At 32.9% G+C, this 15,038-nt stretch overlaps 1 protein-coding gene across 1 annotated transcript; it reads left to right on the top strand.

Moving 5' to 3' along the window:
- The first annotated feature begins 329 nt into the window (after positions 1–329).
- On the top strand, positions 330–7,727 carry LOC131943692 (uncharacterized). Its single transcript, XM_059303909.1, has 10 exons — positions 330–597; positions 984–1,100; positions 2,203–2,457; positions 2,608–2,865; positions 3,137–3,319; positions 3,556–3,708; positions 3,940–4,228; positions 4,644–5,358; positions 5,694–5,799; positions 5,886–7,727. The coding sequence occupies exons 1-10, from the start codon at positions 504–506 to the stop codon at positions 6,224–6,226; spliced, it is 2,511 nt and encodes an 836-aa protein (XP_059159892.1). The 5' UTR covers positions 330–503; the 3' UTR covers positions 6,227–7,727.
- The last annotated feature ends 7,311 nt before the right edge of the window (positions 7,728–15,038 follow it).

Below are 15,038 nucleotides of genomic sequence, written 5' to 3'. Positions count from 1 at the left end.
CACCACCAACCAACTCTCTTAATATTCTTTTTTTAAATGTAGCGATATAGATCTATTTAGTAAATACATTTTAAAACACACTTAAAACAAAATATAGACGTATAGACTAGATCTATCATCTTTTTAGGTAGTCTTGCGATATTGTTTACTGCCCCTTTTACAATTCCATCCAATGAATGATGTGTCTATAAATAAATATACTTTACGGCTAGGGGAATTCCTTATAGTTAGATCTAGGTCTACCGTGATTCTAAAAATAGTCTTTTTTTTAACTGAGCGTAAGTTTGAATTCCTTATTAATATCAAACGCAAAGTTAATTTTAATGTATTTTTCATTTAAACTCGATGCTGATAACATCGCTATAGATTTACTATAGAAGAACTACAAAATAAATCAGCATTAGACAAGGCATCAAGTAGTAGGAGTGATACTAGACTATTACTATTACTGGATCTAGTCTAGACCTTAGGAATAAATCCAACAAAACTCTCAACATCAAACAATGATTTGCCAGAAAATCGTGCCATTATTTTCTTTTGTCTGGATTATTTATATTTTTTTATGTTGTAACATAGGATTTCTAGCTGCAGCTCCAAGTACGAATTTGTTATATTTTCTTTTATTTAGAAGTCCCTGAGTGAATTGCAATAGCTTTTATTCTGTTATACGTAGATCTAGATTTCTATATAAATTATTTCAAATTAACATCAAATATTCTAATAAGACGACAAAAAGCTATGAGTCTGAGCGATAGGCCCGCCCAATTCGACTAGATCTAGATCTAGATCTAAATATCTAGGGTGTTTTTGTCCTTATCCAATTTCATTTTAATTTTAGGCTTCACTTAAAAAAATAATTAAGTGTTCTTAAAAACTGCTATAAAATACAGTATTTTATTAAATATTTAGTGGCATTTGATACAGTTTAGTTTAGAAAAGGGTGAACTTATTCAAATTCGTTTTTTTTTTCGTTTTTCCCTCAGGTAACAGTAACAGTATCTGTTTTACTAATGGAAATAACTATGTGTTTTACAACAACCGCGTTCAGATGTGTTGTAAAAACAAGGTGCATAACCGTGTAACTGGAACTGAATGTTGTGGTGAGTTTTGTTTATTGATTGAACTAGACTTATTTATTATTTACAATTCAAGTAGTAGTAATTACAGTAATATAGTATTAGTATTAATATAGTTAGTATAGTATAGTATATTAATCTATAAACTAAACTATTATATATAATCTATAATATAATATAGATTGGGGATAGATTTCTAGATCTATTTATTAATTTAATTATTAATTTAATATTTAGATCTATATGAAATAAATAATTAATGGTAAAACCTTAGTTTAGCATCGGTTATTATTCCGGAATCGTATAGCAGTAAAAAACAGTAAAACAATGCCAAAGTCTGTCACACACTTCCGGAATTCACCGGAAGTACTGTAAACCATACTTTATTTGGCGTCATCTTTTATTTTTATACAGATAGTTTAAAATTTGGATAAAATTAATTTTATAATAATTTTTACTATTTTCGTAATCTAGATTTTTTTTTACTTGGCCTAGCAGCCAGATATCTAGCTAGATCTAGATCTAATTAATTAATGGTCACAAATCCGCTACAAGCCAAATACATTAAATTATTACATTTGACTTCATTATTTATATTTATATTAATATATGGGTTTTTTTTTATTTTTAGATCTACTTATTTAAATCTACTATTATATTTATTCTTGTTTCCTTTTGTCGATTAAACTTAAAAAATTAAAACATTAATTTACTACAATCGACTTTCAATTTATTTATATTTCAATGGTCAAATAAACCATGGTTTACCATAACTCTAGTTACCGAAACTCAACAAACATTACCCGATAATTTCCGACGCTAAACTAAGGTTTTACCTAATTAATATATAATATATAATAATTTTTTTTAATAATATTATATTATAATTATAATGATTTATTCTTAGGGTACTAGATGTCTAGATCTAATTTACTACTAAAAATGTACTATAAAATAAATCTATATTAATTAATAACACATGTTATTACTATGATGATGAGTATTGTCATTGAATAAACTAATAAACTATCTAGATATAGAATCTATAATAATGTAAATTGTTCAGATTCATCATTTATGATCTCTAGATTTAACTAAATAAATAACTTATTCATTGTTTGTTTAGCTTTGGCAAATGGAACAAGTGAATTTTATAATAAACGGGATTCAGTGTGCTGTGGAAAACAGATTAAGGACCGCTATTTTAAGTCTCAGTGTCCAGAAGGAAAATCACACTGCACAAGAAATGAAGCAACACTAGTAAAGTGCTCGCCAAATGATGTGAACTGCGAGGAACATGACTGTTGTGGCAAGCAACTATACAATGTAGAACATGAAATCTGCTGCTCTGATGACATCCTTGAGCTGACAGATCAACAAAGTAAGTCACAATAGAAAAGCACTATTTTAAAAAAAAAATTAGTATGAAGTGCATGTATGAATTATTGATATTGAGTAATTAATGCTTTTAAATTGATTCTTTTAATCAGCCTGTGATCAGCTACTTATCCGCTTACATTCCTTTTTACAGAGCTAGATCGAGACTACTTCTCTTGTTGTGGAAAACATAAATTAATTGATATTCGCCAAGAATTTTGTTGTGGCGAAGAACCAAGAAAACGAAATCTAGAAACTGACTGTTGCGGGACAACAGTATTTACACCAAAAACAGAAAATTGTCTTACTAGGATTGATTCCGAATATCACCTGCACCATTATATAACAAGCAAACACGAATTACTTTGTGGAAAAGAAATTTATAACATAAGGAAACAAGGATGTTGTTCAGGTATGTATTGCTATTACCTTTTGAATTGCCTTAAAAACAAATGAAGCATTTGTTACTTCATTTATCTCATACCCTTACTTTAACAATAAAAGGAAGTTCTAATTGTTCTACTTAAAGCCAATCTCAAATAATTCAAATATTACTAATTTCATAAAAATAATTGAGATTCAAGTATTACTAATTTCATAAAAATAGTGAAGGTAATAGATAATATTCTTCTTTTCACTGTAGTGCTTCATTTTAAAATTCAATCCAATTGTGATCTTAACAGGTGTACTACATTCAGTACCAGAAATGTCTTCATACAATGTTCTTGAGGCTAATCCAAATTTTGGTTGCTGTGATTCACAGTACATGAATCCAAATACACACATTTGCTGTAGGAATCACCACCATCCAAATTTTGCAACTCACCCAATTCCAAAAAGTTCAGATTTCAAATGCTGTGGAGATAGTAAGTCTAATAAATTTAAGGGTTGTTGTTTTCTAGTTTAAATAAGCCCACATTAAGCATAATTATAGCCCTTTTTAAGGTAAAAAAAAATAGGATTCATTAAGCAGTTTCTTAACACAAAACTAAAATTAGAAATCAAAGAAACTTGTGCCTTTTTTTTTTATTGTTTAGTCTTAGGTTATAAAATTAGTTATAACTATAAAAGAAGTTAAAAGGAATTTTCAAATGTTTGTCAGGTTACTACAACATTACTTCAGAAGATTGCATTAATGGGAAAGCAGAAAAAATACAACCAGACACATATTTGTGTGGGGGAGTACACGTGGATATCAGGCTTGGCTGCTGTGGCTTTCAAGCCTACAACAAGAGCACAGAGCAGTGCTGTCAAGGTACTTACAATATTTATTTTTTTTAAATTGAAGTCTTAGTATTTTAATTGATGCTGTTTTTGTTGTTTTAAAATTTTCTGGGCTGACATAGATTGTGCTGACTTATGTTTTCAACCGCAAATACTTTTTGCATTCTTAGTTAACTAGTAGCTATAGCTTTAATTATTTCTAGTAGGCCTACAATCTTTGTCCAGACTTTTGATTTTATCCTGCATGTCTTTTATTGAATAGGCTTGTTCACCAGCAACAAAATGAACTTCAATGAAACATGCTGTAATGGATACCCTATAAATGACACACAGTTATGCTGTGATGGTTTTATGCCTGCTACAAAATCCAACTCAGAAGACAATGAATGCTGCTTTAATGAATGGGATATTCCAGCAACTTTCAACAAAGTCAATGGCCAACGTTGTATTAATGGGAAAATACATGAGGGCTATGGACCTAGAAATGAACCATGTGGCCCAAATGGCCAGTATGATCCTACAAGAGGAGAAAGCTGCTGTGATAATCAAATGTAAGTACAAATTAACATTAATCAAACATAATTACAAATTCAAAATTAACAGTTAATCAAATAAAGTAAAAACTGAAGTGGAAGTCTCTAGCAGCAATCCCATTTTTCAACCATCTGGTTAGAGAAGCCATTCAGATCCTAGTTTTTAAAAACACTATGTCATTTTAGAACACCATCCAATCATTAAATTTGATAGTAACACCAGCAGAATAAGGAAACCCAACAATTTTACATTTTCAAACCATTTCACTCTTAAATATAGAAATATTTTTAATTATAATTGTAGTGGATTCATCTTTTTCAAATTGCTATTAATAATGATTCATCACTTACATTGATAATCTGCACTACACTAAACATTCTCTTATGGACATATATGTAAACACTAAAGTTTATAAATCTTTAAATTTTAAAGATGTAAATCAAAAAGCAAGAAAAGTGAAGCAGAAGAAGATGTTGTGTGTGATGGAAAATCTTTCAAGTATGAGCCAGGATTTATATGTTGTGGTAACTCTTACATAGATTATGAGCTTGAAATATGTTGTCACGAGAAAGTTTACAAATTAAAAGACAAATACAAATGTTGTGGAGAACAGTACATAGACTCAAGAAAAAAACAATGTTGTGGGGGTAAAATATGTCCTTTAAAAGAGGACAAAAGTGAAGAAGAAGATGATGATTTTGTTAATTGTGAAGAAAAGGAATACAAGTACAAGCAAGGATTTATATGTTGTGGTAACTCTTACATAGATTATGAGCTTGAAATATGTTGTCGCGAGAATGTTTACAAATTAAAAGACAAATACGAATGTTGTGGAGAACATTACATACACTCAAGAAAAAACCAATGTTCTGATGGTGAAATACGTCCTTTAAAAGAGGACAAAAGTGAAGAAGAAGATGATGATTTTGTTAATTGTGAAGGAAAGAAATACAAGTACAAGCCAGGGTTTATATGTTGTGGAAACTCATACATCAACTATGAAAGTCAAATATGTTGTCACGAGCATGTTTACAAAGTCAAAGACAACCATGAATGTTGTGGAATTTTTTACATTGACTCAAGATCCAAACAATGCTGTGGACAAAAGATTCCCTTCTCTAACAGCTCTCAGTGCAGGAACAACAAGGTTTGTCTAACATTGCCTGTAAAGTTTAATATAAATAACTTATTAAATTTATTTATAAAGTTAACTTTTCATAGCTTGTTACATGTATCTATAAAATACTTTGCTGCCTTCTTTAAATTTTTGTAACCAAAGTGGCAAGTAGAATTGTGTTCTGCAAAAACATTTTTGGGCCATGCATTAGTTGATTGAATGACCTCATAAGATTATGTAATGATTGAGCAAACACCTCAGGGGTCATTTATTGTTTGATACTCCTATTAGTGATTATTTACTGTCTAGTAGGGGCTTTATTTACAATCTATATTATTATGATAATGATTTCTCAATATTTATAGGTAATTCCAAATGCAAGCAACAAGCCTAAAATTAATTTAATGTGCAACTCCAGAAGTTTGAAAAACATTGATCGTCTCTTGATGTATGCATGCACTAAAAAATATGGTAAGTTCTGTTTTGGTAGTTGTGATTTAAAAACATGTCAATAAAAAAGAAATTTTAAATGAATAGTTTTAAAATATTGTTTTCAGCCATACAAGCTACGGTCGAAATGCCCAAGAGGAAGAACCGAACTCTCAAGATCAAAGTAAAAAACATTGTTGATCTCAAACAAGACAAGTCAGCTTCTATCTGGCATAGCTATAAGGACATTAGTGTTCAGATCAACAATTACAAGGGTAAAAGTTTACAGTGTGATAGGAAAAGTTTGGGGCAAGTGTTTATATTCTTTGATGAGGCTAAAGATGCAGCTGGGGTTAAAGTCATAAAGAAAAATTCCAATTTTTTTATGTTTGCTTACAGCAAACGACAAAAAAGTTTATTAATGGAAAGCTTAAAAGGAGAATATTGTTTACATTTTTCACCTTCATAAATTAACTGGACTAAAATTTCTTAGAAAAGAAAAGATTTTTGAAGACAAAAAACTATTACTTAATGTAATGTTTTACTTAATTGCTCTGATGATGCAGTATTGCTCTGATGTGACATCACTGCTCTGATTTTGTGATGTCATGGCTCTGGTGATGTGGCATTAGTGTTCTGATGTCATTACTCTGATAGTGTGATGTTTTAAGAACATGCTTTAGAATTTTTGAGAGGCAGCAGTGGCTAACATGATCTCTAGTTCATCATGGTTGCATACAACAGCTCTTTTGTTTTGAGTGTGTGTATAAATTTGTATCAGTTTGGCTTATTGTTATTAAAGTTGAAACAGCAGTTAAAATTATTTAATTTTTTTACTGATATAAACCATATTGTCTTCGTTACTTCTTTGCAAAAATGAATCAATTCACATTTTTTTTAAAAATGTAGTTAAAATTAGTTGTTGCTTTGTTCTTTTGACTGATCTGCTTTTGTTCTGTTCACAATTAGTATGTAAAGTGAAGACAATAAAACAATGACCAAGTGAGCAATTCTGGGTTTTAAAATTGCTGTTTCTGCTCACCATAAGCATGCAGTAAAAAACCTGACCCAAGTATAACACTGACTATTACTTGAGAATAATTTCTCTTTTGCAGCTAAATATTGCATTTACTGTTAGTTAACTGTGTGGTGCTTTCAAGCTTGTGTAAGAATTAAAATTGCTAATTGCAAATTTATAGATTTAGATAATGCTTGCCTTTAAATGTTAGAATTTTAAATTTGTAAAGATTGATTGCAAATTTATAGATTGATAAGATGCAAAATCTTTGTTTTTATGCTTATATTTGTAAGAATTATTTCTTACTAAAGAAAATTCAAATCTTTTATTTGAATCCTAATAAAAGTAATGGTTTTCAAGATAATGTATGTAGTATGTAATATCTAAATAATACATTACTCTAAGAAAGATACAGATTTATGAACTTTTCCTCCTTATTAAAAATATGTTGGTTATAAATGAAGTAAATGTATAATTTTAACTGTTTATGATATGAAAATGAAAAATTGATGCATAATAAGATAAAGGTATTTAAACCCATGTCCATTCAGTATAATTAAAACATTTGTGGAGAAAAAAAAATGTCCAATCATTAAAAAATAACAATTGTATTGTTTTAAGATAAATATTGTATGTGTGATTATTCTATTGAAATAATATTTTAGTTTCTTTTATTAATATATTTTGTAGTATTTATTGTAATTGGCTGTCTCGCAATGCAAGTTTTAATAGTTTTAATTAAATAGTTTATATTAAACTTTTAATTGATAAAGAAATGCTTTAAGTGTGTGCTGAACATGTAACAATGTATATCTGAATAAACAATAGAGAGGCTTAAGTCTAAATTTCATACCAAAGAGCATTATCATTTCATTTTCATGCTATTTAACAAACAAATTTCACACAGGTCACATATTGTAATGATGATGTTATTAAAAAGAGTATTTTTATTTTTTAATTTAAAAAATGTGTCATTTTTATTTTAAAGGTCTTTTGTTTTGTTTGTTTTTTTACTTGTGGATGAAAATGTTGGCTATGGTTTTTTAGTGAATTATTAAGTCATTAAAAATTAAATTTGAGTGGTTCATTTAATATGAAAACCATTTTTTGATCCACCATTGGGGGAGGGGGGGGGGGGAAGGAGGTAACAAAATCAATAGTTTTACCCATATGCAGAATTGGTATGCATATGTCACTGTTCCAAATACAAAATTATTGTAGCCTTAATTATAATATCGGCCTAGATCTCTACACTTTGCAATGGTTGAATTAAGAATTTTTAAAATTTAGTTACACCTGCTAAATGTGAAATACGAATAGCAGGGCCTATATAGCTTATTTTCTATTATATATAGGCATATATATATATATATATATATATATATATATATATATATATATATATATATATATATAGCCTATAAAACTGGAAGCTATGCATGATAAAGTCACGCAAAACTTTGTATAGCCCATATTTAAGCCTACTGTTTATTTTTCGAAGATAGCAGTTTCAATTAAATCGTGTCTGAAATGAAATTTCTTATCTTACTATTGTTAGTTTCTACTTATTTTTTGAGTTATTATTATGTACCCGGTACTTTCCGGAAAAAATTAGAGGTTATAGATAGAATAGATGAATAGGGGGAACTAGAGGTCGATCACGATTTTCAAGCATGTAAAGCTTCCTGAGATTTTCCCTCGCCTTTTCCCTCTGCAGAATTTCCCCGACCATAAAATAAAACGGAGCCCCCGCTTTCAAACTCATTTGTTCTGCTTGATAAACAGCACTTTCGTGGTCTTCTCATGGTTGGTTTGGATTTCCCTAAGCTATTTTTGTAAGAAATCTATTTTTAGAAAAAGCGACCACGATTAATATTATTGAATCGTTTTAAAGCCAAGTTGCTATTATGTTAAAGATTATAATTCGTTTTGATAATTTAATTATTTTGCTTAATAGATCAATACTAAACTTTTTAAACTTAGGCTTAATATTTATTATTATAATTATAGCCTTTAAAAAAAAATTTGCCTAAAACGGGGTCTGGCGATATAGAATCTAGATCTAGCTCTAGTTAGTAGATCTAGTACCGCCCTGGGTTTTTGTTTTTACATTAAAATTTAAATTTGCGTTTCGCATCTCGGGAATTTTTTTGCAATGAATACAATGGCACTTGCCAACTAATCTAAATCACTTTATTATACAAACGGCCTATGTCTGTTTCGTTTTATGTTGGTTTTAAGTTTTTGTTGTGTTAACCTAGTATTATTGCTCAGTTGTAGCAAATACCATTACACCGCGTTTACACTTGCGACGTGTATGCTATACATGTCTCAAGAACAAAAAAACTTGCAACAAGTTCCCACAGAACGGGTCGGTTTTTTTTTTAAACAGATTCAATCAACCTCCATCCACCCTCTCCCCCCCCCCCCACTCCACTGACCAGTTCTCAGTGTTCTGTCAGTTCCTTTGAATGCCTATTTTTCACTTTCGTTTGTAATTTTTTTTATACTTATGTTGAGATTCCTTATTAAATTTCCACTAAGCCACGTCAAGCATAAGAATAGATTAATTTAAAAAAGTGCTGCTTTACTTGAGCGGTACATTTTTGACCAATAAAAAGTGAGTATGACTGATATCGTAGTTAATCAACTTGACCTAGTTTCGGTGGTCTTGTTTTTTTTCCCGTTGATGTTACCAAATCATTGTTATCGGATTTTTTTTATATGGTGGGGTAAACTCCACCTCTTACACTCGTTAAAGTATTCTAATGTGCTAGGAAATACCTAGCTTTCTGTTTTAAATTGGTGGACAACTTTACAAATGTTTCGAAATATAGTAAAATATAATTTATTTATTTTATTTAAAAAAAAACGTATTTATAATTTGTGTATGTCTACACGCTGTTCATATTAGTACAATAATATTATGTTACATAACAATGTTGGAGATTAGAACATAGGTCCATATTTAATCATTTAAATATACATGTTTCGGTTAAAGTATGCAGTAAACTTAGTTGTAATTATTACAATGTTTGGTAAGACTGAAAACAAGTAATTTAAAAAAGTCTAGTGACAATTTTAGCACAATTTCCTTGTGTTATCTAAAAATAGCTCTGTCGTAGCGTAAATCAAGAGTAGGGTTAGTAAAACCATTGGTTAGTTATTAAAACGTTTTTTATTAAAAAAAATTTCAGTATTTTACATGTTTTATTTACAATAGAGTAACATGACTAAAAACCATTGCGCGCCCAGCTACCGAACGTGACGTGGCAGCCATTGAACGTGATGGCGCAGCTATTGAACGTGATGACGCGTGTGGTGTGGTTGCATAAAATGCCTACTAATTCGGTCCAAATTTTAATTAATTCAAAAATTTTTTTGTGACCAAACGAAAGGATATTTTTGAAAACTTTCTTCGGCAATATTGTTCTAAATTATGACAGGAATCGATTGGTACATGTTTCAAGTCGCTAAGTGGTCTGGTTGCCGAGTTATGGGCAAAAAACGACATTTTTTCGAGTTTTTTTTGGCTTTTCCGAGAAATCCATTAAAGAAACCCGGAATTTTTATGGCTTATGTTCATCCTCGTAACTTGCTTAACATAATTGCTTTTGGAACTAGTCCTCGATATTGCTTCGTTGAGGAGGAGATACGACTTAAAGCTGCGGACACACATCCATCCATCCATTCATCCATTCATTCCCAGAAAAGACGAGTTAATAAACGCAATTCTCCAGAATGGAAATTGCGCTAAAAACATTAGTAACATTTACGCGATGGGACGGAGTGGTCTAGCGGTAGAGAGCTGGAATCCGGGTTCAAGTCAGTAGTCCTTCCATGAGTCCACCCAACTCTGATGGGTGCCTAACTCACTTTAGGGAAAGTAAAGGCGCCTGGGCCGAGGTCACAGAAACAAGTGAACTCTACATTACTTGCCACATAGACCGTCAGGTTTGAAAGGGAAACTTTACTTTAACATTTACGCGAGATATTTTATGAAAGGCGTGTCATAATTTACATGGGTTCTACAGTCACGTAAGTTTGAGAGACTAGGCCTCACAGAATCTTTTCCCACACAAATAAAACACACGAGACGACCCGCGGCGTATCATACGCCGCTAGCCTATTTAGTTGTTTTATTTTCTACTTTTCAGTAATTCATAATTTGTGAATTCGACAGTACCACTGCTGTCACTGAAAATATTTGCTTTAAAACACTATCAGTAAGTCGTTAAGGACGATAACACCCCACCCTCCTTTCCCCTACCCCCCCCCTCCCCGTGAAAGCAGCCTCCTCTTAGCTACCTCCCCTAATTTTAAAATCGTTTCGAACTAAATTATCTGCCCCTAATAGCCGTCACTAAACCCGGCTCTACGCTTGTAAACTTTTAGCGTGAACCACAGCTCACCTGACTTCCTAGAGAGGAAGAGAGGGGACTGCAAGGCGCGCTTACAGCTTTTTTTCTAACGTCTCCAAGAAGAGAATTATATATATATATATATATATATATATATATATATATATATATATATATATATATATATATATATATATATTGACAATTTAATACACGTATAACAGTAAGACACGCTTATATTATGGGTGTTGTATATATGCATGACAGTAAGACACACATTATAATTATATTGTCAGTGCTGTACACATGTATGACAGTTTTGTACCACAAGCGTGACAACCGTGATGTACACATGTGTGACAAACACGCTTAGACTGATTGTGTTGTACACATGTATGACATTTTTGTACAAAAGCGTGACAACCGTGATGTACACATGTGTGACAAACACGCTTAGACTGATTGTGTTGTACAGATGTATGACAGTTTTAAACACATGTATGATTGCAGTAAGATGACACACATTATATTGGCAGTTTTGTACACATATATAACAGTAAGACACGCTTATATTGACAGTTTTGTACACATTTATATGACAGGCACGTGTGTATTGAAAATGACACTATACTGACAGTGTTATACACATGTATATGACAGAGCTGTACTTTTTAAAAAGAAACTTCTTCCGACTGCTCAGATAGATCTACCTTACATTGTCACTATTAAATAACCAAAATAGCTATTGTGTTGTTAAACTAATAACACCCTTGAATTTAACACGTACTTACATGAAATTTTACATGCCTCATTTTATTAATATTTAATAACAAGGTAGTTATCATCGCACTGGGTAATCAAATGTGAGATTAAATGGTTCGAGCCCTTATAAAGTTTAGGCCTCTAATTTTCAATAATTGTCGTGTTTATAAATATCTGATTTTTTTAAACAATAGATTTTAGCGAGCAAGAAATTAAACGTGTAAATTAAGAAATTCGTTCATTTGATAATAATAAAGTGTAGAAATTTCAATAGCACTTCTTGGTTCAAAAATAGAATTAGAACAAATGAGACGTGTTCCAAACCTTTGGGATTTCTCCATTTTTCGGATTTCAAACATTGTCACCTTTACATGTATTTTATTTTAATAAACGAGGATTTCCCTTTTTATTTTTAGATGTTGTGCGTCATCATCTAAATAAAGACTTTCCGGATCTTGAAAATAACTTTCTGGGTTGCTAATGTAGGATGTATAATATACAGTTTTGTATAGATAGCTTATATTCACAAAGCTAACAGTAGTCTACATAAGTTTTGATTCGCTAAAATTAAACTTATCTAAAAATTCTTATTACCCCCCCCCCCTTTACACACACTTCTAAGTAAATAGAAAAATAGGTCGTCCATCAATGACGTCACGCTTTCTATGGGATTCCCCCCCCCCCCCACCCATAGTTACCGTTGTAACAAAATGTCTCCCTCACACTCACAGCTTAGCCTTACACACCCTCCTAAATGGCCATTTTTCTAAAATATTATTTGAGCTGGGTCAAAATTAGGTTACACTTTTTTTTATTGCAAAAATAACTGGAATTGTTTTGTTTAAAGGGGATTTTTAATGGGGATTTTTTTCTGACCTTGCTCCCCCTCGTTACACATCGTCACATATGTCCAAATCCCCCTCTCCCCTTTGACGTCTGGATTAGTATCATTGGGGAATAAAATCACTAATAAATATAATATAATAGGGACATGTAGTAAATAGGCCTACATTTAAAAGAAAAAAACACCTTTTGCTTGCACCTTCCATTTTTAGCCAACAGCATTCACGACTCGATGATAGTACGGGCTTAAAAACAAATCTCTCCACCACAAGAGCACACGGATCTTTAGTATCCAGGGACAACTGCGGAAGTAAATTGCACCCTGCGTGTTTAAACGAGGCCTAAATCCGAACGTCACGGGAAAACCACGAACACTACCTTTGGGTTTTGGACTACCAGAACATGCACGATACTAAAAATAAACATACCAACATTTCTTTCACAAAACAAAAAAACGTTTTTAATACTTTATTTATTACAGAACCACAGAGGATGAAAATATACGAGCTTATAAAATGTTAATATCTTAATAGATAAGCCAGAAAGTAGCCTAATGATCATATGAAAATTATATTAAGAAGCAGAATAGACATTTTTTAGTAATAATTAAGAGTGTAGGTCCTTTTTAGTTAACAATGACCCCGTCCGGCAAGCCTAGTCAAGAAATGTTATTTAGTGGATTGGCAGATCTCCACCTTCTATCTAGCTTAGTTATCTATAAAATGGCTAAATACCACAAAAGTAGCTATTGTTTTCGTATGCTTACGTGAACGTTATACATAGCACGGCATCTGTATCAATTGTGAGGTTACACAGACGTTCAAAGTTGAAGGCAGAGTTTCTTTCAGGCATCTCTACGGGGGGGGGAGGGGCAATACACACCGAACGGAATTTAATATATATGCAAATTATGTACTTTAACCAGCGTCCGCCTCCCCAGAAATTTATGTCGCCACCCTTTCGACAGTTTTCAAGCCCCCCTCCCCCCGCCCCTCGGAGAAAAAAAAGGTCTCAAAGAAACACTGGCTTAGAAATAATGGTAGAGGACACCTTAGTTGAGTCGTAATGATATACGACACCTTAGTTGGTACACGTCACCTTAGTTGAGTAGTAATGGTATACGACACCTTAGTTGAGTAGTAATGGTATACGACACCTTAGTTGAGTCGTAATGGTAGGCGACACCTTAGTTGAGTCGTAATGGCTACGGTGTGAACAAGACACACCCTTATAAAAAACGAGAAAAAACGCCAAAAGCGGGGAGGCTGAGGGAGAACTTGACTGGTGTTGAGGGAGTAGGGGCGGCTAGCCAGAGGTTCTGGTGTTGGGGGAGTTGGGCAACCTAGTCAGAGTTTCTGACGTTGGGGGAGCAGAGTTTCTTCCAGGCATCTCTTCGGAAGGGGGAGGGCGGAGCCACACAGAAGAAAGTCTAGCCCCCCCCCCCCCCCCGCCGAACGAAATGGAATTTATATAGAAAATATATACTTTTAACAGTGTCCGCCCCCCCCCCGGGAAATTTGAGTCCGCCCCCCCCCCCGAAAATTTCAAGTACACCCCGGAGAAAAAAGTCTGGAAGAAACACTGTGGGGGGGGGGGGGGGTAAGGGCGGCTAGTGAGAGTTTTTGGTGTTGGGGGAGTAGGGGCTCCTTGTCCGAGTTCTGGTATTCTTGGATAATGGGGGCGGCTAGTCATATGCCATCATTACTCCTATTTATTTCTTGTGAAACATAGGGCCTTGGTTAAAGTTCTCCACTGCCCCCCGACACACATTTCACTAAGCTCTGTTTATCCTTTCGGTCTCCACCGACATGTTTTGTTGTTTGTCCTGAAGGTTCCATTCAAAAGCCTGTCTGGCATGTTTTGTTGTTTGTCCTGAAGGTTCCATTCAAAAGCCTGTCTGACATGTTGTTTGTCCTGAAGGTTCCATTCAAAAGCCTGTCTGACATGTTGTTTGTCCTGAAGGTTCCATTCAAAAGCCTGTCTGACATGTTGTTTGTCCTGAAGGTTCCATTCAAAAGCCTGTCTGACATGTTGTTTGTCCTGAAGGTTCCATTCAAAAGCCTGTCTGACATGTTGTTTGTCCTGAAGGTTCCATTCAAAAGCCTGTCTGACTGTTGCCAGTTGCTTTTCTGTTCGTGTGACCAACCCATCGCCATTTTCTTTCTGGAATCCCCCCCCCCCTTTCCGCATTACAAAAATACCATGTTCAGTTTCGATTAACACGTATGCCTAAAAGTCCGGGCGAAAATTTCTTTTCATTTTCAAATTCCACCTTTCTAGCTTTGTCAGGTAAAATA

Source organism: Physella acuta, unplaced genomic scaffold (genome assembly GCF_028476545.2).
Source record: "Physella acuta isolate Inbredline_101_S28 unplaced genomic scaffold, ASM2847654v3 ptg000038l, whole genome shotgun sequence".
In the NCBI taxonomy this organism is placed as follows: domain Eukaryota; kingdom Metazoa; phylum Mollusca; class Gastropoda; family Physidae; genus Physella; species Physella acuta.
The sequence above is the reverse complement of the archived record's forward strand: the minus strand, read 5'-3'. Positions and strand labels throughout refer to the sequence as shown.

Excerpts from the sequence above, each read along its gene's own strand:
- LOC131943692 (XM_059303909.1), top strand. The coding sequence starts at position 504 with ATGATTTGCCAGAAAATCGTGCCATTATTTTCTTTTGTCTGGATTATT. Across the intron at positions 1,101-2,202 it reads AACTGGAACTGAATGTTGTG|CTTTGGCAAATGGAACAAGT; the intron begins GTGAGTTTTGTT and ends TTGTTTGTTTAG. Across the intron at positions 4,229-4,643 it reads AGCTGCTGTGATAATCAAAT|ATGTAAATCAAAAAGCAAGA; the intron begins GTAAGTACAAAT and ends TAAATTTTAAAG.